The following is a 24,862-nucleotide window of genomic DNA, read 5'->3' as shown; positions in this document are numbered from 1 at the left end:
CACAGATACCGACCTGGAGATCGTGTTGGACGTGATGGAGCAGCAGTGGATGACCCTGAAACCCGGCCCAAGAAGGAGGCTGCCAGCCGCAGCTGTTCGCTGTGCCTGGGCGCAGTTGACAGAGGCTGTGAGCACCGTGGTCAACACCACGCGGGTACCCATACCAGTCGCCATGGCCGGGTGCCCTGGCCGCTGAGGCCATCACTTATCCAACCCCTGGGCTACATTGGTTGAATTGTCTAACACTGTTGTGTTCCCCTTCCCCTCCAGGAGAAGGCCACGCACAACCGCCGGGAGTGGGAGAAGACAGGAGTGGGACCAATGGACCTGCGGGTCCTCACCATGGCAGAGCAGAAGACCCTGGACGTGGGTAGCAGCCCAGAGGAAAGGGAGGTCGCTGAGGTGGAACGAGGAAGTGAGACTCTGCTGAGTTGCAGATCCCCGCGTCAATCCCCCCCCCCCAATACCATCTCCACACCATCCTCACCCCTACACCACCTCACACCCACACCTCCCTCACCCCTACACCATCCTCACCCCCACACCATCCTCACCCCCACTCCACCCTCACCCCAACCATCGTTACCCCCAACCATCGTTACCCCCAACCATCCTCACCCCCACACCATCCTCACCCCCACACCATCCTCACCTCCACACCATCCCTATCCCCACACCACCCTCACCCTCAAACATCCTCACCCCCACACCACCCTCACCCCCCCAACCATCCTCACCCCTACACCATCCTCACCCCCACACCATCCTCACCCCCACACCACCCTCACCCCCAACCATCGTTACCCCCAACCACCATCACCCCCACACCATCCTCACCCCCACACCATCCTTATCCGCACACCATCCTCACCCTCACACCACCCTCATCCCCACACCATCCTTATCCCCACACCATCCTCACCCTCACACCACCCTCACCCCCACACCATCCTTATCCCCACACCACCCTCACCCCCAACCATCCTCACCCCCACACCACCCTCATCCCCCCAACCATCCTCACCCCCACACCACCCTCACCCCCACACCATCCTCACCCCCACACCATCCTTATCCGCAAACCACCCTCACCCCCACACCATCCTTATCCCCACACCACCCTCACCTCCACACCATCCTTATCCCCACACCACCCTCACCCCCACACCATCCTTATCCCCACACCATCCTTATCCCCATACCACCGTCATGCCAACACCATCCTCATCTCAAACCCGACCACACCCTCACCCTACACCACCACCAACCTCCACCCCATGCCCACCCCCAGCCTGCAATCTAATGATGCATCTTGTCCTGTGTCTTACAGGACATGCTGGTGATGGGGTGGGTCCACCTGGCTCCCAGTCAGTGCCGCGGCTGCTCCCCCCCACCCCCCCCTTGTGAGCCGAGCAGTGACGCTGAGAGCAGCTAGAATACCAGCCCTCCACCCGAGACTCAGGAGACCGCAGAGCTCCGGTTGGAGGATGACAGTGATTTCCCATTACTGCTGTCTCCAACGCCCTCCACCATCCCAGAGACACTCACCTCGGTTGGGCACTTTAGTGAAGAGGCTACTGGGACAGTCTTTAGTGCGCACCACACAACTGATCCAGTACAGCAGCTGGAGGTAGGAGCACCCGAGGGGGCGGACCCACTCACAACAGATGACCGAGTAAGAATCAAAATTCCAGATGGAGGATGGTCTACTCCAGCAACAATAATTAGGCAAGCAGCTCCAGGCTCCTACATAGTAAAATCAGCGGAAGACACGATTTTTCAACAAAACAGGTGTGCATTGCAAAATATTCGATTACACCACCAAATTTTTCCAGATTTAAACTTCACAGTCAATTTTCCGTGACAATTTACTGCATACCAGAAATTCGGATGATATGCACAAGACAGTGAAAACATCACTTTCACCACCTCGTCAGCTAAGAAGATAGACAAGACGACGACGAAAACCAAACAGACTGAACTTGTAAAATATCAATTGTTGTGTATAGTCATTACTCCAGTTTTGTGTGTACTGACAAACATCTCATGACTTATTGTTATACAATTTTCCTTGAAACTGAGAAAATATGTTTAAAAAAAGGGGATGTAGTGATCTGTATATTTGCTGGCATATAAAGGATTAACAACTGTATCATAGTGCTGGACAACCACTCGATGGCAGTACCAGATCCATGGATATAAACTGAACTCAGAGGTTCTTCCCGCCTCTTCGTATCAGGAGTGACTCGATAGCAGAGTGCTAGAGATATAGCTTAGTTGGCACGTGCAGTCAAACATTATTTATACTTCTTATTTACTTAATCATCAGTTATAGTTGTAGAAGAGTGAACAAACAAACAAAGAACAAAGAAATGTACAGCACAGGAACAGGCCCTTCGGCCCTCCAAGCCCGTGCCGACCATACTGCCCGACTAAACTACAATCTTCTACACTTCCTGGGTCCGTATCCTTCTATTCCCATCCTATTCATATATTTGTCAAGATGCCCCTTAAATGTCCCTATCGTCCCTGCCTCCACTACCTCCTCCGGTAGTGAGTTCCAGGCACCCACTACCCTCTGCGTAAAAAACTTGCCTCGTACATCTACTCTAAACTTTGCCCCTCTCACCTTAAACCTATGCCCCCTAGTAATTGACCCCTCTACCCTGGGGAAAAGCCTCTGACTATCCACTCTGTCTATGCCCCTCATAATTTTGTATACCTCTATCAGGTCGCCCCTCAACCTCCTTCGTTCCAGTGAGAACAAACCGAGTTTATTCAATCGCTCCTCATAGCTTATGCCCTCCATACCAGGCAACTTTCTGGTAAATCTCTTCTGCACCCTCTCTAAAGCCTCCACATCCTTCTGGTAGTGTGGCGACCAGAATTGAACACTATACTCCAAGTGTGGCCTAACTAAGGTTCTATACAGCTGCAACATGACTTGCCAATTCTTATACTCAATGCCCCGGCCAATGAAGGCAAGCATGCCGTATGCCTTCTTGACTACCTTCTCCACCTGTGTAGCCCCTTTCAGTGATCTGTGGACCTGTACTCCTAGATCTCTTTGACTTTCAATACTCTTGAGGGTTCTACCATTCACTGTATATTCCCTACCTGCATTAGCCCTTCCAAAATGCATTACCTCACATTTGTCCAGGTTAAACTCCATCTGCCATCTCTCCGCCCAAGTCTCCAGACAATCTAAATCCTGCTGTATCCTCAGACAGTCCTCATCGCTATCCGCAATTCCACCAACCTTTGTGTCGTCTGCAAACTTACTAATCAGACCAGTTACATTTTCCTCCAAATCATTTATATATACTACAAAGAGCAAAGGTCCCAGCACTGATCCCTGTGGAACACCACTGGTCACAGCCCTCCAATTAGAAAAGCATCCCTCCATTGCTACCCTCTGCCTTCTATGGCCTAGCCAGTTCTGTATCCACCTTGCCAGTTCACCCCTGATCCCGTGTGACTTCACCTTTTGTACTAGTCTACCATGAGGGACCTTGTCAAAGGCCTTACTGAAGTCCATATAGACAACATCTACTGCCCTACCTGCATCAATCATCTTAGTGACCTCCTCGAAAAACAAACTCATTGATATTTATATTCATTTTTCATTAAATGTTATTTGCCTAATTTGAAGACTGATAGTCTTGTTGAACTACAACCATCAGACCATTCTGGAAGTAAGCAAAAGAGTAATTGTCGTAATATACACCAGTATATCATGGTGCAGACACACACTGATGGACACACAGTGGGACCAATCAACACACACAACACTGCAGCCAATCACCAGTTAGAGCACACGCACTATAAAGACAGGGGGCATCAGAGTTCCCGCTCATTCGAGTTGCAGCTAGCTAGGAAGACGGAGCTCACAGCCTACAACACAGACATTCACCATGTGCTGAGTGCATCGACTGGTTAGGTCAAGGCAAAAGGTCTTTAGTTAAAGCTAGTATCGTATTAACCCACAGTCTGAGTATGTTTAAACAGTTAATGATTCAATAAAATAGTGTTGCATTATTTCAAGTGTTGGTGACCTGTATGTGATCCAGAACACACAACACATCATGATACCAGGAGTGGTGGGATATTAGCACTTCTTAGACCTACGTGCAAATGATCTGCCTTCCGCCAGCATTCCATCATCCTGCAACATGGACAACATCAGCCCGCCGCTCCGCATCGCCGGCAACCTCGGGGCCAACTGGAAGATTTTCAAACAGCGCTTCCAGCTCTTCCGCGAAGCCACGGACAGGGAGAGCACCTTGGACACCAGAAAGATTGCTCTTCTCCTCTCCACGGCCGGGGACCATGCCATCCACATTTTCAACTCTCTCAGAGACGAAATTCAAGACGGTCCTTCTCAAGTTTGACATTCACTGCAGCGTAGAAGTGAATGAAAGTTTTGAACGCTACGTGTTCCAGCAGCGTTTTCAGGTAAGGATGAACCTTTCCAATCCTTTCTCACGCACCTCCGCATCCTTGCGCAGTTTTGCAGCTACGGGCCCACCTCCTGCTCCATGATACGCGACCAGATCGTTTTCGGTGTTCAGTCGGACCCCCTACATCAGCAGCTCCTCAAAGTAAAGCAACCCACCCTAGCGACTGCCATTGGGACCTGTCTCTTACATGAAAATGCCCCGAGTCGGTATTCCCATATACAAGCGGCTGAAACGGCGCAGCAAGGTCCCCACGAGGCGGACGGGTCCAAGTGATTGAGCACCTCCAGGGCCTTAGCCTGGATGAGGGCGGCCATTTTGCGGACTCCCGCGCTTGTACGCACCAAACGAGGGGACGGCGACGTTGAGGAACGTAATGCGCAAGCGCGCACCATGCATGACCGCACCGCGCATGCGCGGTGGCCTAACGAACGTGTTGACGTCACGACGTGCGGCAACTGTGGCTCCGCCTACTTAAAGCAGCAGTGCCCCGCAAAATCTCGACAATGCCTACGATGTGGAAGACTTGGCCATTATGCTGCCTTCTGTCGAGCAGCTCAGCCTGCCAAGCCTCGCAGGAATGTTCGGGCAATTCAACCCACGGTCACCGAGTCCGATGCGGACCTCCCACACAGCAGTGACACCGAGGACTCAAAGGCGCCTTTTCGAGTCGGTGTCGTAACGAAAAACAGGCTGTCTCCGAAGCAAAGACACCAGCCGCTGTCGGTATACAGCATCGATCCAGACGATGAGTGGTGTGCCACCCTGATGGTCAACCGGTCCCAAATACGATTCCACCTGGACACTGGTGCCTCCGCCAATCTCATGGCGTGGTCTGCTTTCCAAAGCCTTCATGTCAAACCAGCCATACTACCATCGGCCTGCCAGCTATTGGACTACAATGGCAACATCATTCCTGCTACCGGCTCGTGCCAACTTGAAGTGACGCACAAGTCACGGAAAGCCATCCTTCCCTTCGAGATCGTGGGCTCCTCGAAGGACTCCCTGCTGGGCGCAAAAACGTGCAAGCTGTTGAACCTCGTTCAAAGAGTTCACTCTCTCTCTCCTGATGACACGTTTGCCTTCCAGGACGCTGACTTCAGGGCGCAACTCGACGCCATCATCGACCAGCACCGTGACGTCTTTGTAGGCATGTGCACGCTCCCATATACTTACAAGATCCTACTCAAACAGAACGCCACGCCTGTGGTGCATGCACCTCGCAGAGTCCCAGCACCCCTCAAAGACCGCCTCAAGCAGCAGCTGCAGGACCTCCAAGACCAAGGCGTGATCTCCAGAGTTACGGAACCAACCGACTGGGTCAGTTCCATGGTGTGTGTAAAAAATCCTTCCGGCGGCCGGAGAATTTGCATTGATCCCAAGGATCTGAATCGCAATATCATGAGGGAGCATTATCCGATTCCCAAGCGCGAAGAGATCACATGCGAGATGGCTCGCGCCAAGCTCTTCACCAAACTTGACGCCTCGAAAGGTTTCTGGCAAATCCAGCTCGACAAATCCAGCAGGAACCTATGTACCTTCAACACCCCCTTTGGCAGATATTGTTACAACAGGATGCCGTTTGGGATCATATCGGCTTCAGAAGTGTTCCACAGGATAATGGAACAAATGATGGAAGGCACTGAAGGTGTTCGCGTCTATGTCGATGACATAATCATTTGGTCCACCACCCCGCAGGAGCATGTCAGTCGCCTCCAGCGCGTGTTCAAACGCATACGGGAGCAGGGCCTACGCCTCAACAGAGCCAAATGCTCCTTTGGTCAGACGGAACTCAAGTTCCTCGGGGACCACATCTCCCAGTTGGGTGTGCGGCCGGATGTGGGCAAGGTGGCTGCTATCACAGCCATGAAAATGCCAGAGGTCAAGAAGGCGGTCCTCCGATTTCTGGGCATGGTCAACTTCCTGGGGAAGTTCATCCCTAACCTCGCCTCTCATACCACGGCTCTCAGGAACCTGGTCAGGAAGACGACAGACGTCCAATGGCTCCCTGCCCACGAGCGCGAATGGAGAGAACTCAAAACCAAACTCACCACGGCCCCGGTCTTAGCTTTTTTTGATCCAGCGAAAGAGACAAATAATTTCGACTGATGCCAGCCGGTCTGGCATTGGGGCAGTGCTCCTACAACGCGATGAGGCCTCATCATGGGCCCCCGTTGCATATGCGTCACACGCCATGATCCCCACGGAACAGCGCTACGCGCAGATAGAAAAGGAGTGCCTGGGCCTTTTGACCGGTGTCATCAAGTTTCATGATTATGTGTACGGCCTTCCCCAATTCACCGTCGAGACCAACCATCGCCCACTGGTCAATATAATACAGAACGACTTGAACGACATGACGCCTCGCCTCCAGCGTATTCTTCTCAAGCTCCGGTGATATGACTTCCAGCTGGTGTACACCCCGGGAAAGACCTCATCATTGCTGATGCTCTCTCCAGGGCAGTCAACACTCCGTGTGACCCAGCGGGATTCGTCTGTCAGGTTGATGCCCATGTGGCCTTCATGGCCTCCAATCTACCTGCCACGGATGAACGCCTCGTCCAAATTCGCCGGGAGACAGCGGCTGACCCTTTGCTACAGCGTGTCATGCGCCACCTAACAGACGGGTGTCTCAAGGGCCAATGCCCGCAGTTCTACAACATCAGAGATCTGGCGATAGTCGATGGTGTTCTCATGAAACTGGACCGCATTGTCAACCCGCACATCATGCGCCAGCTCGTCTTGGAACAGCTACACGAGGGCCACCTTGGCGTGGAGAAGTGCCGCCGACGGGCCCGAGAGGCTGTGTACTGGCCTGGCATCAATGACGACATCGCCAACACAGTGCTCAACTGCCCCACCTGTCAGCGCTTCCAGCTGGCCCAACCACGTGAGACCCTACAGCCCCATGAGCTGGTCACGTCCCCTTGGTCCAAGGTCGGCATTGATTTGTTCCATGCGCTGGGCAGGGACTATGTCTTGATTGTAGACTACATTTCAAACTACCCGGAGGTGGTACGTTTACACAACATCACATCATCGGCGGTCATCCGTGCCTGCAAGGACACCTTTGCTCGACACGGCATCCCACTCACTGTGATGTCGGACAATGGCCCCTGCTTCGCAAGCCAGGAATGGTCCAACTTTGCCAGGAGGTACAACTTTGTGCATGTGACATCCAGTCTCCTGTACCCCCAATCCAACAGCAAAGCGGAGAAGGGCGTCCACATAGTCAAACGGCTTCTTTGCAAGGCTGCCGATGATGGGTCCGATTTCTACCTCGCCCTGCTGGCCTATCGCTCGGCCCCACTGTCCACTGGCCTGTCGCCAGCCCAGCTGCTCATGGGTCGCACCCTGAGGACGATGGTGCCGTCCATTCATGTCCCAGACCTCGACCACGTTCCGGTCCTTCGACGGATGCAACTGTCTCGTGCACACCACGAGGCGGCTCATGACTCCCGTGCAGCTGATCTCCCTGCTCTGGCTCCAGATGACAACGTCCACATCCATCTTCCGGATGGTGGCTGGTCTGCAACCGCTGTGGTTCTTCGGCAGGTGCCCCCCGCTTGTTCCTGGTTCGTCCACCGGATGGCTCCATTCTGCGCCGCAATCAACGCGCCCTTCGTCTCGTTCCACGCTCGCTCCGTGATCCTCCACTGTCGCCTCGCCTTCCTGTTGTCCCTGACCTGGACTATGCAGAGATTCCAGTCACTCTGCATCCTCCTCACTCTGACGCAGTCCAGCCCGCTCCTCAGCCGGCGGCTCCCAACCCACCCTTGAGGCGGTCAACCAGAATTCGTCGCCCACCTCAGAGACTTAATTTGTGAACTTTGTGGACTTATGGACTTTCTGATTTGTTCTGTTCTTCCGTTTAATCGTTCAAGTGGATTGTATATAGTGTTCATCTCGTTATTCTTGTGACACACTGTTTTTCTGCACCAGGCACCTTCCCATATAAATAGCTTAGTTTTTATGTACATAGTCCTGTAAATATTTCGCACACACATAGTCAGGAACATTCACCATACACTATTTATTGTCACGCAGGCACATTTTTTATAAAAGGGGGGATGTCATAATATAGACCAGTATATCATGGTGTAGACACACACTGATGGACACACAGCAAGACCAATCAACATACACAACACCACAGCCAATCACCAGTGAGAGCACAAGCACTATAAAGACAGGGGGCATCAGAGTTCCCGCTCATTCGAGTTGCAGCTAGCTAGGAGGACAGAGCTCACAGCCTGCAACACAGACATTCACCATGTGCTGAGTGCACCGACTGGTTAGGACAAGGCAAAGGTCTTTAGTTAAAGCTAGTATCGTATTAACCCACAGTCTGAGTATGTTTCAACAGTTAATGATTCAATAAAATAGTGTTGCACTATTTCAAGTGTTGGTGACCTGTATGTGATCCAAAACACCCAACACATCAGTAATGACGTATTACAATCATGTAATATAACAAGCAGGAGCTGGAGGAGGGGAAACAGATAGTGGAAGAGATCACCCTAATGGCAGCATTAGCGTGGAATCCTTCCTCAACACTTTATGTTGAATGGATCCACGCCTTGATAACATGAACCTCTTTTTTTTCATTACTTAGTTTTCCTTCCGTAGAATGGTAAAGATTGTTATTGATTTTGCAGAGGTGAAATGTTAAGCAATCTTTTCTACAATGGTGTTGAGTGTGGCCATCTAAAATGGCCGCCCGCAAAGGATAATGGGAATTGCAGTCAGATTGGGACACAGACGATACACAGCTCGTGTGTATTGTGCAAAGGAAACCAGACCTATACAGAAACTTGCACCTGCTAAAGATCAATCACCGATCTCCCCAAGACAATAGTAACAGACTCAGGGGCACCTATTCACCTTATTTGAAAGTGTATACGTGCCTTGGACAATAACAACCAGGACCCGCCCAGTTATCAAGGTACCCGCCCCTAATTGGCCAGAATCGGTTAGGGTGATCAAAACCCTATCGATGCATTGGCTCCCGACTTGGGACCGCCCAAATGAGCGTGAATGATCGGAGGATAAGAGGATCTGCGCGACCAACGCTCGCTCTCTTTTGGGACCGGCCTCTGCCCCACCAACTGCAGCACATCGAACAGCCAAGTTCAAGGACCCGTGATCGCTACCAGAAGGACGAACCTCAGCCCAGATGTACCTGACAACTTCCAGCTGCCCCACGTGGGGAACCAGATAAAGGCCTTCTCTAACGTGCACAGAGCCGGTCACTTGAAAGCTAAGTTAAGGTCATTTAAGCTGTTAGGTATAGTTTAATGTGTAGTAGCGTGTAGATTATTAAGTACAGAACCAATCCTATGTTTAATAATAAACAATAATTGAACTAATATACTGTTTGTGTGGTCATTTGTCCAATACATGGAATGTACTCGCATCTTGAGGTTCTTAATAAAGATAGAGGTCCAACATGAGGATGCTCATGTGTTGGAAGAAGCAATAATAAATGTAACATTCTCATACCCCTGCCTTCCTGCATCATGGTGCCATCTTTGTTGAATCTCCCAACATTAACATCCAGTTGTGAAGGAGAGTCACGCTGGATTTGAAAGACGGCAGCACAAGCACAGTGGTTAGCACTGTTGCTTCACAGCGCTAGGGTCCCAGGTTCGATACCCGGCTTGGGTCACTGTCTGTGCGGAGTCTGCACATTCTCCCCGTGTCTGCGTGAGTTTCCTCCGGGTGCTCCGGTTTCCTCCCACAAGTCCTGAAAGACGTGCTGTTAGGTGAATTAGGCATTTTGAATTCTCCCTCTGTGTGCCCGGACAAGCACCGGAGTGTGGCGACTAGGGGCTTTTGTGGGAGTTGAATCCTGGAACCCCTCTCCACCACCACCGGAAGACTTGATTTATCCGGGAAGTTCAAACAACCAATGGACAATGACCCTGCACCAGGAACTATCTAATACTCTGATTTAAAATGGAGATTTCAAGTGGTTCTGACTCACTTACCAGAACAGTTGGAAGTTTTAGAATGTCTAATTCCTGGTAACTCTACCCCCCCTGCCTCTCCCCATCTATCATTCCCCACCCACATGGCTACCCTCATCCCCTTGATTACCCTTCTGACCACCTGACCACACTCTCATTCCACTGACTACACACCCAAATTCCCATCTGCCCTCCCAACCCTCGACTAACCACCTGATCCATCCAACACCCCTACCCCAACTACCCTCCCGACCCCTGCCTACCCCGGCAACCCAGCCCTATTCGATCTCCTGACATCTCTGACCCCTTGAACACAGCCAACCATCCGGTCTCCATCATGACCAATGACAACTGACTCTGCCGAACATTCACCGCCCCCCTCCCTGCCACTCCGACCAACCCAACCGCTCAGCCACCTACTTATACACTCAAAGTGGCTGGGACCTGTAAATATATTCAATTTGCAGCAGCTAGTGCTGTAAAAAGGGGCTTGGCCTCACTTCCCCGACGCTGAAGCCCTGCAATGGAAATACTGCAGAGTTACTGCGTGGCGAATTTCCCACCAGGCCCGGGTTGGAAGATTGAGTGCGAAATATGCAGCCTCCTGTGGGCAGGTTCCTGCGTATGCTCTGGGCCATTTTAGTTCTGTTTCACTCTCCACAGATATTGTCGGGCCTGTTGAGATTTTACAGCACCGTCTGTTTTTATTTCAGATTTCCAGCTTCTGCAGTATTTTGCTTTTGTGATATCAATATCCTGGGAATTACCACTGACCAAAAACTGAGCTGGATTTGTCATGTCAACAGTTTGGCAACAAGACAAGATTCCATGAGAGGTTGCTCATTTCCTGACCCCTTAAAGTCTCTGTACCATCTTCACGGATCAAGTCAGGAATGTGAAGCAATGGTCAGCTCTTTCCAGGATGGGTCCAGCTTCAAAAACACTGAAGAAACTCAACACCATCCAGAACAGAGGCGTTTGATGGATTGGTACTCCACCCACATACTCGTTACCCTCTGTTCGCACCTGAAGTATGTGTAATTTACAGGATGCACCGCATCAACTCACCAAGGTTATTTCAACACCACCTCCCTCCCGTGTGACCTCTGCCACGAAGACCAAGACCACCAATGTTAAAGAAACAGTATCACCTCCATGTTCCCCTCCAAGTCACGTACCATCTTAATGTGAACCTAGATCACTGCTGCACCATTAGCAATGGGTCAGAATCATGGTCCTAACTGCTTAAAGGAATTGTGGAAGCATCATTATCACGTGGACTTCAGTGGTTCAAGGAAGAGGCCAATCACAGCCCTCACAGAGATGGGAAGTAAATGTGACGTTGTTCATTCACCTTGTCCACTTTTCCCGCATACCGAAAGCATCTTTTTGCACTACTTGAAGAGTTGAATATCATCCAGACTATTTAATGATTCCTTACCTCAAGAGTTATCCCCTTGATTCCCCTGGGTCAGTGGGGAATGGGGTAGGGATAGTGCAACAAGATAATTATTTATATCCTTAGATATGCAATGTCTTCAAGATTACATTGGGGGAGATTCCCCAGGACTGTTAGCCATAACCAGGATACCCGCTGGTTCATTAAATCAGGCATGAGGGCCAAAATGGGATTGTCACAGGGCACAATTTGGCACAAGTCTCCCGGCCCGCTCCCCCTGGCGAGATCATGTCCTTAAGACCATCAGACCATAAGACATAGGAACGGAAGTAAGGCCATTCGGCCCATCGAGTCCACTCCACCATTCAATCATGGCTGATTTCAACTCCATTTGCCCGCTCTCTCTCCATAGCCCCTAATTCCTCAAGAAATCAAGAATTTATCAACTTCTGTCTTAAAGACACTCAACGTCCCGGCCTCCATCGCCCTCTGTGGCAATGAATTCCACAGACCCACCACTCTCTGGCTTAAGAAATTTCTCCTCATCTCTGTTCTAAAGTGACTCCCTTTCATTCTAAGGTTGTGCCCCCGGGTCCTAGTCTCCCCTGCTAATGGAAACAACTTCCCTACATCCACCCTATCTAAGCCATTCATTATCTTGTAAGTTTCTATTAGATCTCCCCTCAACCTCCTAAACTCCAATGAATATAATCCCAGGATCCTCAGACGTTCATCCTATGTTAGGCCTACCATTCCTGGGATCATCCGTGTGAATCTCCGCTGGACCCGCTCCAGTGCCAGTATGTCCTTCCTGAGGTGTGGGGCCCAAAATTGCTCACAGTATTCTAAATGGGGCCTAACTAATGCTTTATAAAGCTTCAGAAGTACATCCCTGCTTTTATATTCCAAGCCTCTTGAGATGAATGACAACATTGCATTTGCTTTCTTAATTACGGACTCAACCTGCAAGTTTACCTTTAGAGAATCCTGGACTAGGACTCACAAGTCCCTTTGCACTTCAGCATTATGAATTTTGTCACCGTTTAGAAAATAGTCCATGCCTCTATTCTTTTTTCCAAAGTGCAAGACCTCGCACTTGCCCACGTTGAATTTCATCAGCCATTTCTTGGACCACTCTCCTAAACTGTCTAAATCTTTCTGCAGCCTCCCCGCCTCCTCCATACTACCTGCCCCTCCACCTATCTTTGTATCATTGGCAAACTTAGCCAGAATGTCCCCAGTCCCGTCATCTAGATCGTTAATATATAAAGAGAACAGCTGTGGCCCCAACACTGAACCCTGCGGGACACCACTCGTCACCGGTTGCCATTCCGAAAAATAACCTTTTATCCCAACTCTCTGCCTTCTGCCTGACAACCAATCGTCAATCCATGTTAGTACCTTGCCTCGAATACCATGGGCCCTTATTTTACTCAGCAGTCTCCCGTGAGGCACCTTATCAAAGGCCTTTTGGAAGTCAAGATAGATAACATCCATTGGCTCTCCTTGGTCTAACCTATTTGTTATCTCTTCAAAGAACTCTAACAGGTTTGTCAGGCACGACCTCCCCTTATTAAATCCATGCTGACTTGTCCTAATCTGACCCTGCACTTCCAAGAATTTAGAAATCTCATCCTTAACAATGGATTCTAGAATCTTGCCAACAACCGAGGTTAGGCTAATTGGCCTATAATTTTCCATCTTTTTCCTTGTTCCCTTCTTGAACAGGGGGGTTACAACAGCGATTTTCCAATCCTCTGGGACTTTCCCTGACTCCAGTGACTTTTGAAAGATCATAACTAACGCCTCCACTATTTCTTCAGCTATCTCCTTTAGAACTCTAGGATGTAGTCCATCTGGGCCCGGAGATTTATCAATTTTTAGACCTCTTAGTTTCTCGAGCACATTCTCCTTTGTGATGGCTACCATATTCAACTCGGCCCCTTACTCTCCGGAATTGTTCGGATATTACTCATGTCTTCTACTGTGAAGACTGACGCAAAGTACTTATTTAGTTCCTCAGCTATTTCCTTGTCTCCCATCACAAAATTACCAGCGTCATTTTGGAGCGGCCCAATGTCAACTTTTGCCTCCCATTGGTTTTTAATGTATTTAAAGAAACTTTTACTATCATTCCTAATGTTACTGGCTAGCCTACCTTCATATTTGATCCTCTCTTTCCTTATTTCTCTCTTTGTTATCCTCTGTTTGTTTTTGTAGCCTTCCCAATCTTCTGACTTCCCACTACTCTTTGCCACATTATAGGCTTTCTCTTTTGCTTTCATGCATTCCCTAACTTCCTTTGTCAGCCATGGCTGCCTAATCCCCCCTCTGATAACCTTTCTTTTTTGGGGGATGAACCTCTGTACTGTGTCCTCAATTACTCCCAGAAACTCCTGCCATTGCTGTTCTACTGTCTTTCCCACTAGGCTCTGCTCCCAGTCGATTTTCGTCAGTTCCTCCCTCATGCCCCTGTAGTTACCTTTATTTAACTGTAACACCTTTACATCTGATTCTACCTTCTTTCTTTCAAATTGGAGATTGAATTCTACCATATTATGATCACTGCCTCCTAAGTGCCCCCTTACTTTAAGATCTTTAATCAAGTCTGGCTCATTACATAACACTAAGTCCAGAATGGCCTGTTCCCTCGTGGGCTCCATCACAAGCTGTTCCAAAAAGCCCTCCTGTAAACATTCAATGAATTCCCTTTCCTTGGGTCCACTGGCAGCATTATTTACCCAGTCCACCTGCATATTGAAGTCCCCCATGATCACTGTGACCTTGCCTTTCTGACATGCACTTTCTATTTCGTGGTGCATTTTGTGCCTCCGGTCCTGACCACTGTTAGGAGGCCTGTACATAACTCCCATTATGGTTTTTTTTGCCTTTGTGGTTCCTCAACTCGACCCACACAGACTCCACATCATCTGACCCAATGTCATTTAATTTCATTCCTAATTAACAAGGCAACCCCGCCCCCTCTGCCCACCTCCCTGTCTTTTCGATAGGTTGTGCAGTGTGTCCAGGAAGCTTTTCTAACACAGTATGTAGATTGTCCGACCAGAGGAGGGGCAATATTGGATTTAGTACTGGGTAATGAGCCAGGGCAAGTGATAGATTTGTTAGTGGGGGAGCATTTTGGAGATAGTGACCACAATTCTGTGACTTTCACTTTAGTAATGGAGAGGGATAGGTACGTGCAACAGGGCAAGGTTTACAATTGGGGGAAGGGTAAATACGATGTTGTCAGACAAGAATTGAAGTGCATAAGTTGGGAACATAGGCTGGCAGGGAAGGACACAAGTGAAATGTGGAACTTGTTCAAGGAACAGGTGCTACGTGTCCTTGATATGTATGTCCCTGTCAGGCAGGGAAGAGATGGTCGAGTGAGGGAACTATGGTTGACAAGAGAGGTTGAATGTCTTGTTAAGAGGAAAAAGGAGACTTATGTAAGGCTGAGGAAACAAGGTTCAGACAGGGCATTGGAGGGATACAAGATAGCCAGGAGGGAACTGAAGAAAGGGATTAGGAGAGCTAAGAGAGGGCATGAACAATCTTTGGCGGGTAGGATCAAGGAAAACCCCAAGGCCTTTTACACATATGTGAGAAATATGAGAATGACTAGAGCGAGGGTAGGTCCGATCAAGGACAGTTGCGGGAGATTGTGTATTGAGTCTGAAGAGATAGGAGAGGTCTTGAACGAGTATTTTTCTTCTGTATTTACAAATGAGAGGGGCGATATTGTTGGAGAGGACAGTGTGAAACAGATTGGTAAGCTCGAGGAAATACTTGTTAGGAAGGAAGATGTGTTGGGCATTTTGAAAAACTTGAGGATAGACAAGTCCCCCGGGCCTGACGGGATATATCGAAGGATTCTATGGGAAGCAAGAGATGAAATTGCAGAGCCGTTGGCAATGATCTTTTCGTCCTCACTGTCAACAGGGGTGGTACCAGGGGATTGGAGAGTGGTGAATGTCGTGCCCCTGTTCAAAAAAGGGACTAGGGATAACCCTGGGAATTACAGGCCAGTTAGTCTTACTTCGGTGGTAGGCAAAGTAATGGAAAGGGTACTGAAGGATAGGATTTCTGAGCATCTGGAAAGACACTGCTTGATTAGGGATAGTCAGCACGGATTTGTGAGGGGTAGGTCTTGCCTTACAAATCTTATTGAATTCTTTGAGGAGGTGACCAAGCATGTGGATGAAGGTAAAGCAGTGGATGTAGTGTACATGGATTTTAGTAAGGCATTTGATAAAGTTCCCCATGGTAGGCTTATGCAGAAAGTAAGGAGGCATGGGATAGTGGGAAATTTGGCCAGTTGGATAACGAACTGGCTAACCGATAGAAGTCAGAGAGTGGTGGTGGATGGCAAATATTCAGCCTGGATCCCAGTTACCAGTGGCATACCGGAGGGATCAGTTCTGGGTCCTCTGCTGTTTGTGATTTTCATTAATAACTTGGATGAGGGAGTTGAAGGGTGGGTCAGTAAATTTGCAGACGATACGAAGATTGGTGGAGTTGTGGATAGTAAGGAGGGCTGTTGTCGGCTGCAAAGAGACATAGATAGGATGCAGAGCTGGGCTGAGAAGTGGCAGATGGAGTTTAACCCTGAAAAGTGTGAGGTTGTCCATTTTGGAAGGACAAATATGAATGCGGAATACAGGGTTAACGGTAGAGTTCTTGGCAATGTGGAGGAGCAGAGAGATCTTGGGGTCTATGTTCATACATCTTTGAAAGTTGCCACTCAAGTGGATAGTGCTGTGAAGAAGGTCTATGGTGTGCTCGCGTTCATTAACAGAGGGATTGAATTTAAGAGCCGTGAGGTGATGATGCAGCTGTACAAAACTTTGGTAAGGCCACATTTGGAGTACTGTGTACAGTTCTGGTCGTCTCATTTTAGGAAGGATGTGGAAGCTTTGGAAAAGGTGCAAAGAAGATTTACCAGGATGTTGCCTGGAATGGAGAGTAGGTCTTACGAGGAAAGGTTGAGGGTGCTAGGCCTTTTCTCATTAGAACGGAGAAGGATGAGGGGCGACTTGAGAGAGGTTTATAAGATGATCAGGGGAATAGATAGAGTAGACAATCAGAGACTTTTTCCCCGGGTGGAACAAACCATTACAAGGGGACATAAATTTAAGGTGAAAGGTGGAAGATATAGGAGGGATATCAGAGGTAGGTTCTTTACCCAGAGAGTAGTGGGGGCATGGAATGCACTGCCTGTGGAAGTAGTTGAGTCGGAAACATTAGGGACCTTCAAGCAGCTATTGGATAGGTACATGGATTACGGTAAAATGATATAGTGTACATTTATTTGTTCTCAAGGGCAGCACGGTAGCATTGTGGATAGCACAATTGCTTCACAGCTCCATGGTCCCAGGTTTGATTCCGGCTTGGGTCACTGTCTGTGCGGAGTCTGCACGTCCTCCCCGTGTGTGCGTGGGTTTCCTCCGGGTGCTCCGGTTTCCTCCCACAGTCCAAAGATGTGCGGGTTAGGTGAATTGGCCAATGATAAATTGCCCTTAATGTCCAAATTGCCCTTGGTGTTGAGTGGAGGTGTTGAGTTTGGGTAGGGTGCTCTTTCCAAGAGCCGGTGCAGACTCAAAGGGCCGAATGGCCTCCTTCTGCCCTGTAAATTCAATGATATTCTATGATTAATCTAGGACAAAGGTTCGGCACAACATCGTGGGCCGAAGGGCCTGTTCTGTGCTGTATTTTCTATGTTCTATGTTCTATGAATCCCTGGATGTTTAAATGCCAGTCCTGAACCCCCTGCAACCATGTCTCTGTGATGCCTACCACATCATACCTGCCAGTCACAATCTGGGCCACAAGCTCATCTACCTTGTTCCGTACACTGCGCGCATTTAAATATAGCACCTTTAATTCTCTATTGACCGTCCCTTTTTGTTTTCTTAGTGTGGTGGACCTTGGTTTACTGAGCCTTTCCATACACTGTGTCATATTTTGTGGGATGGGGACTATTGTAACCTCTCCTGAGTTTTGTCTTTTCGTGCTTTTTTGTATTCCTAAGCAGCTACGCTTCCCACTGATTACTTCACTTCTTGGTTCCCTGACTTTCCCTTCCCCCCCAATCTTTAGTTTAAAGTCCTATTGACCACCCTATTTATTCTTTTCGCCAGAACACTGGTCCCGGCTCGGTTCAGGTGGAGACCATCCCAACGGTATAGGTCCCCCCTGTCCCAAAACTGATGCCAGTGTCCCATGAAAAGGAACCCCTCTTTCCCACACCACTCTTTCAGCCACGTGTTAACCTCCCTTATTTTTGCCTCCCTATGCCAATTTGCACGTGGCTCGGGCAGTAATCCGGAGATTATGACCCTTGAGGACCTGTTTTTTAATTTGAATCCTAGCTCTTTATAACGATGAGAAACGGTGAGAACCTGATCAGAACTTATCAGCATCCACTTCAGTCTCATTACCAAGATTGAAGTGGAATGCCCGGCCTCCTGGGGTGCTTCCGCACCCCTGTGCTCCCCGTTGGAAGTCCTGTGGGCGCGAAACACTACTGGTCTCTAAAAGCAGGCACCAGAGACACCAAGGGTGAGCAAGGGTGTGAGTTTCTTCTCTACACTTACCTCCACGGCACCAAGGGCGTACTTCAGAGGAGGGGTTGGAGGGGCTTAGGTCAAGGTTTTTTCCTGGAATGAGGGTTTTTTTGGCAAGACTTCCCTCCGTAGCCTCGAAAACCTTTAAATTCTCTCCCAGCATGTCAATATCACTGATCTGTCAGGTGAAGGTAAAAGTCTTCCCTTTGATGTGCTGGAAGCCTTTGAAGTTCTTTTTTCACATTCAGTTTCATTCCCTTTTCATTTTTCTAACCCTGTGGGCTTTCTGAGAAGCCTAAAAGCTTTGAACTGCATTCAATTGAAAATGAAATGAAATGAAAATCGCTTATTGTCACAAGTAGGCTTCAAGTGAAGTTACTGTGAAAAGCCCCTAGTCGCCACATTCCGGCGCCTGTTCGGGGAGGCTGTTACGGGAGTCGAACTGTGCTGCTGGCCTGCCTTGGTCTGCTTTCAAAGCCAGCGATTTAGCCCTGTGCTGAACAGCCCCTAATTTCATGGCCCATTACCTTTTACAAGCCTCTTGATTGATAAGTCAAGGCTATTTCAAATGCGGGATTGGTTTATTTATTTTTATAACTCTTCACAGTTCATTAACGCTGAAGTGCTTCCTCTTTTGAGCAGGTGTTGTTTCTAACCACAGTTTCTTTTCATAGAGGCTTTGTTTTTGTCCTGAACTGCTTACTAGAAAGAGCAGGTCTTGTTTCTAACCGCAGTTTTTTTCTGTTGGAGTCTCCTCTGTACTGAAATCCTTCCAAGAAAGACCAGGAGCTCTGTTTGTGTGCGGCCCCCTAGCAGTGCCAATCTAGCAGTGTCAGATTACCACTGCCAGGGTGTAGGCGGCAGTGACAGGTTAGTATTGTGAATGGGCAGGGCCTGGAAGGGTGACTGAGGTGGGGCCTGAAGGAAGAGGGGTCTGGAGCAGGGTGTTGCTTACTTGGGGGAGCCTGCCAATGGTTGGGGGAGGGGCCTTGCCAACGATTGGCGGGGGGAGGGGGGAGTCTTGCCAGCGATTGAGCGAGGGCCTTTCCAACTATTGAGGCGGGCCTTTTCAGCAATTTGGAGGGGCTTGCCAGCAATTCGGGGGCCTTACCAATGTTTCGGGTGGGGAGGGGGTGTTCCAGCAATTGGAGGTGGCCTTTCCATCGACTCTAGGGGTGGCCTTGCCAAGGATTGAAGGGGGGCAGTGACAATGATTTGGGAGGTGACCTTGCCAACCATTAGGAGGGCTTGCCAAAAATTGGGAGGGGGTTGCCTTGCCAACAATTGGGAGGGGGCGATGTGCCAGCGATTTGACGGGGCCTTGACAGTGAATGGATGGAGGGGCTTGGCAGCGATGGGGGGGGGGGGGGGGCTTACCATTTGGGAAGCCCTCCAGCGATGAGGGGAGGGCCTTGACAGTGCTTGGGGGGGGGTTTAACATCGATTGAGGGGGAGGGATTTTGACAGCAAGGAGGAGTCTTGCCAGCGATCTGAGTTGGGGGGGGGCATGCCAGAGATTTGGAGGGTGCCATTGTCAATGATTGAGGAGGGGAGATCTTGACATAAATGGGGGGGGGGGGGGATTTGAATGTGGTTGGGTGGGGGCCCTTGCCAGTGATTGGGGGCCTTGCCAGTGATGGGGGGCCTTGCCAGTGATGGGGGGGCTTTCTCAGTGATGGGGGGGCCTTGCCAGTGATGGGGGGCCTTGCCAATTATGGGGGGGGGCCCTTGCCAGCGATGGGGGGGCCTTGCCAGTGATGGGGGGGCTTTCTCAGTGATCGGGGCAGGTCCCTTGCCAGTGATTGGGGGCCTTTCCAGTGATTGGGGAAGTGCTTTGCCAGTGATGGGGAGCCTTGCCGGTGATTGGGGGGCTTTGTCAGTAATGGGGGGGCTTTGTCAGTAATGGGGGGGCATTGCCAGTGATGGGGGGCTTTGCCGGTGATGGAGGGGCCTTGCCGGTGATGGGGGGCTTTGCCAGAGATTGGAGGGGCCTTGCCGGTGATGGGGGGGCTTTGCCAGTAATTGGGAGGCCTTGCTGGTGATGGGGGGTCCTTGCCAGTGATTGGAGGGGCCTTGCCGGTAATGGGGGGGCCTTGCCAGTGATTGGAGGGGCCTTGCCGGTGATGGGGGGGCTTTGCCAGTAATGGGGGGGCATTGCCAGTGATGGGGGGGCTTTGCCGGTGATGGAGGGGCCTTGCCGGTGATGGGGGGCTTTGCCAGAGATTGGAGGGGCCTTGCCGGTGATGGGGGGGCTTTGCCAGTAATTGGGAGGCCTTGCTGGTGATGGGGGGTCCTTGCCAGTGATTGGAGGGGCCTTGCCGGTAATGGGGGGGCCTTGCCAGTGATTGGAGGGGCCTTGCCGGTGATGGGGGGGCTTTGCCAGTGATTGGAGGGGCCTTGCCAGTGATGGGGGGGCTTTGCCAGTGATTGGGGGGACCTTGCCGGTGATTGGAGGGGCCTTGCCGGTGATGGGGGGGCTTTGCCAGTGATTGGGGGGGCCTTACCGGTGATGGGGGGGCCTTGCCAGTGATTGGAGGGGCCTTGCCAGTGATGGGGGGGCTTTGCCAGTGATTGGGGGGACCTTGCCGGTGATTGGGGGGGGGTGATTTGCTGGTGACGGGGGGACTTGCCAGTGAGGGGGTGGGGCCTTGCCAGTGATGGGAGGGGAGCCTTGGCAGTGTGGCAGTGATGGGGCGGGGGTGGTGGGGGGAGGGGGGGGTGGTGGGTGGCTGCTGCAGTGTTATTCTGAGATAGGACGCACTTTAAAAATAGTGCCCTGATCTCTAAGGGTTTGGCCTTGCTGCCTTCTTTTGGTCCCACAGCACGAATCACCCAGCTCCAAAAACTGTCTATGGGTGGGTCGATTGCGTCCTGGACCGCGCTGATCCACCTGATAGGAGTCACACTTCATTTCCCACTAGATACCACACTAAGCAATTCTTTGGGAGATTTGTGTCCATTGTGTGCATATAAGCCATTAGTTGGACGTTATTATTGCTCAGATTTACAGTAACAGACAAAGGAATGTGATGTCGTGTTAAGCATTTAAATGCAATCATTTGACCTCATAGATTTTGTATGGTATTCCAAAATCTGTTGATATGTTTCGACTTCCCTTGACTAACTGATGTTGGTACAGCTTCCAGAGTTACTGTTCGAGGAACAAGACTGCAGTTGTGTACATTGTCAGTAACACAAAACAGCTGTGCCACAATGCATCTTGTCAAAAGAAAAGCTGGCGCATTTGACAAATTTTCTTCATTTATGAAGAACGTGTTGGCTCTGATTGCAGTTTTCATCGGTTTTGAGAATTCAACCCTCGTCAAATTGAAAATCTCAATTGAGGTTATTACACTAATGAGTGGAGGGGAGGTCAAGAGGGACAATCAATGAGATGATAATAAATGTTTGCCATCTATTGTTAATGGGTGGAATTATGGATTCCGACCAGGTTTTTCATGACAATAGCAGAAGAAATATTTATGATAGTCCGAACCAGTGTTTCATTTTATACAGCACTTAATATTCATGTAATCTGTGTACTTCCAATGTCTGCTGACAATTTGAATACATTTTGTTTCCAGTCTGAATGTTCCGCTATCTCTTGCTGCTTACAAATGCCATGAAGTGCCTCTTATGCTGTATTTATAAATGCTCGAGTCATGCACTTGTGTCCATTGTCATTCAATTTGCGCAAAATACCAATAAAAAAAAATCATTTGATGTAAAATGGAAAAATAAACATCCCACTCAATAGAAAAACAATTGAAAGCGTTCTAGTCAATGCAGAAAAAGAAAAAGGCGTACATTAAAAGAAATTTGATTCAGTTACCTCTTTGCTAAAGTTTACATTCTCAAGCATTTTCTTTAACTCTTGAGGGGGTGCTGCAACAGCAGTGATGGTGCTTGAACTGCTAGGCATGCTGAGAGAATCAGTTGGTTGTTGATGGTCAACAATCAATGGCTCATCATGTTCAAAGGCTGGATTAACACTTGCCTTGTTCTCGATACCATAGATGTGTCTATGTTACAGAACAGATTTCGAAATCCACATACATTATCAGAAAAATCTTGGAGAAAAGGAGTTTCAAAATGCAAGAGAGAAAAAAGGCCTCTGAAAGAAAGAAAAACTTGGAGAAAAAAAGTATTATAAAAAGCTTACAGAAAACGATCGCTCTTGGTTTTCACCGGTTTGTGGAACATCTTTGGCAAGATGAGAGTAAGAGTCGAAATGAGGAGCAGCAAACCAAAAATGGACATAATGGTAACCATGGTAATGAGTGGCTTAGACTCGGGTTCGGTGCAGTGCTCGCCTCGATATAACCAGTCGGATTCTATGTGGCATCTGGAATTTAGAATGTAAGAATTATCTGGACAAAATACTATTTTGTTCTGCAGTGCCTTCTGAGACAAGATTTGCTTTTGGAAAACAAGAGAGCATGTCAACATTAGGACACGTTTCAAACTTCGAATTGTTACAAAGAATGCTTCACATTAACAGGTTTTGATTTTGTTCTGTCATTTCCTATTTAGCATTAATGTTTATTTAGACGATTGGATTGATGTTATAATGTGCAGGAAGTTAAGTTCAAATTCATTCAAGTCTTATTTGAGCTAGATTAGTTTTAAATTGAGAACCCCACAGACAAGAATGGTGCAGAGTGTCGCTATGTCTGAAAAGGACAAGTGAGAAGGCTGGAAAAATTGATAAACAATAATGAGGTGACAATTTTTAGGTTTAGCACATTGAAGGAGAAAAAAAATTGAGGCAAGTGAGGAGTTTCACAGTTTGAGATCCTGGGGAGAAATAAAAATCAAACTTGAGCAGGAAATCATGCCATGAAGCTCAATTTAAACAGTGGAAGATTACTGACATGCACACCATACGGCAGATAATCTTCCACCGTTTAAATTGAGCTTCATGGCATTATTTGTCTTGTATAAGTTTTGGCAATGCGATTAGTGCTGGAAGCCCTCCCCCACCCCCACCCCTCCATATAGGGGCAATGTTCATGTTTAGGATCAAGAGCTGAGAGTTGTTTGGGGGAAAATGCATTTAACATACTAAAAGAAAACCAACAGACAGTTTTAGAAATGGACACTATTATAGCCCTCACGAGACCTACAGGGAGGGACCGATTAGAAGATTTTTGCTACCTCATTGATGGTGGACACAAAGGCAACACAATCAAACCATTGAACAAGAGGACTAGGAGAGGCAATCAGAAGAAAGTATGTGGGGCTGGATTCTCCGTCCTGTCACGCCACACTTCTGTTTCAGCACGCCGGCGGGATGCTCCGTTACGCCGGCTGGTCAATGGGGTTTCCCATTGTGGGGAAGCCCCACGGCGCGGGAAACCCCTGGGCTACCGGCAAAATGGAGCATCCTGCCAGCGGAGAATCCAACCCATGGTGTGCTAAATCATCAACCAAAAAATTTAATACGATGACGTTGAGCAAAAAGGAACAGATGAAGGAATCTTGTGGATCCCCTGAGGTCAATGAAAAAAAAGGTGATCAACACAAGCAAAGAGGCAGTGCTTTTCGAGGAAACTGGACAGTCACATGATCAGTTTTAGAGGAAATATAGGTACAAAACTAAGCAATTTAGCCCTTCGATTTAAACAGATGCTGACTGGTCTGTCTCTTTACACCAGCCACCTGCTTTGGGTCTGTATTTTGACACCCTTAGCAAAAATCTACCAATTACAGATCTAAAATTATTAATTGAGCCAACATTGATTACTCTTTGTGGGACAGAGTGCCACACTTCCACTACCCTTTGTGCGAAGAAATATTTCCCAATTTCTCTCCTGTATAGCCTGATTGTGATTTCAAGGTTTAAGGTCCACTTGACATAGGGTGAGATTTTCCGGCCCTTCCCGCTGGCGGGATCTTCCGGTCCCTCCTAAGCCGACCTCCCTGTGGTTCCCAGGTGGTTGGAAGGGCGAGCCATGCAAAAATGCGAGGTCATAGATACCTCCATTCATAGAAAAGTTTCTCTTTATCTCCCCTATCAAATCCTTTTAAAATTCTAAAAGAGCCAATTAAATCACCCCCAACCTTGTATAATCCAGGAATACAAGCCTATTTTACACTTTCTGACCTCAAAACGTAACCTTTTGGATTGCTGGCAACATTCTGGTAAATATTTGCTACATTCCTTACAAGGTTAAGATGGCCGTCGAACATGTTCAGAAATACCTGACTCACCGAATCATAATATTCATCAGCAAATAAAAGTTATTTTTCAGCATGCAAAAAGCAACACAATTATTATTTTGGCACTGATTCCTGTGACACACCAGTCACCCCCTCCAGCCAACCAGAAAACAAACCATTTATGCCTACTTTATGTTTCCTGTTAGCTCGTCAATCTTCCACTCATGCTAATTTGTGACCCCCGTACACCATGAACCTTTATTTTCCGCAATAACCTTTGGTGAAGCGCTTTGTCAAATGGCTTCT

The 24,862-nt window shown here is 48.8% G+C and overlaps 1 protein-coding gene across 3 annotated transcripts in view; it reads right to left on the bottom strand.

Annotated features, from left to right (window-relative positions):
* LOC140419383 (interphotoreceptor matrix proteoglycan 1-like) overlaps positions 1-24,862 on the bottom strand; it is a 226,334-nt gene that overhangs the window by 10,174 nt on the left and 191,298 nt on the right. Inside the window, exons 15-16 of one of the 3 annotated variants that reach the window (XM_072503256.1) lie at positions 22,557-22,739; positions 22,227-22,416 (exon numbers count right to left, since the gene is read on the bottom strand). The exons of 1 other annotated variant lie outside the window; for it this stretch is intronic. In XM_072503256.1, the coding sequence (XP_072359357.1) occupies positions 22,227-22,416; positions 22,557-22,739 (373 nt within the window). The remainder of the gene's footprint in view (positions 1-22,226; positions 22,417-22,556; positions 22,740-24,862) is intronic. One more of the 3 variants, XM_072503260.1, reaches the window with a different exon arrangement.

Source organism: Scyliorhinus torazame, chromosome 1 (genome assembly GCF_047496885.1).
Source record: "Scyliorhinus torazame isolate Kashiwa2021f chromosome 1, sScyTor2.1, whole genome shotgun sequence".
In the NCBI taxonomy this organism is placed as follows: Eukaryota; Metazoa; Chordata; class Chondrichthyes; order Carcharhiniformes; family Scyliorhinidae; genus Scyliorhinus; species Scyliorhinus torazame.
This window is presented reverse-complemented; position numbering and strand designations above follow the sequence as displayed.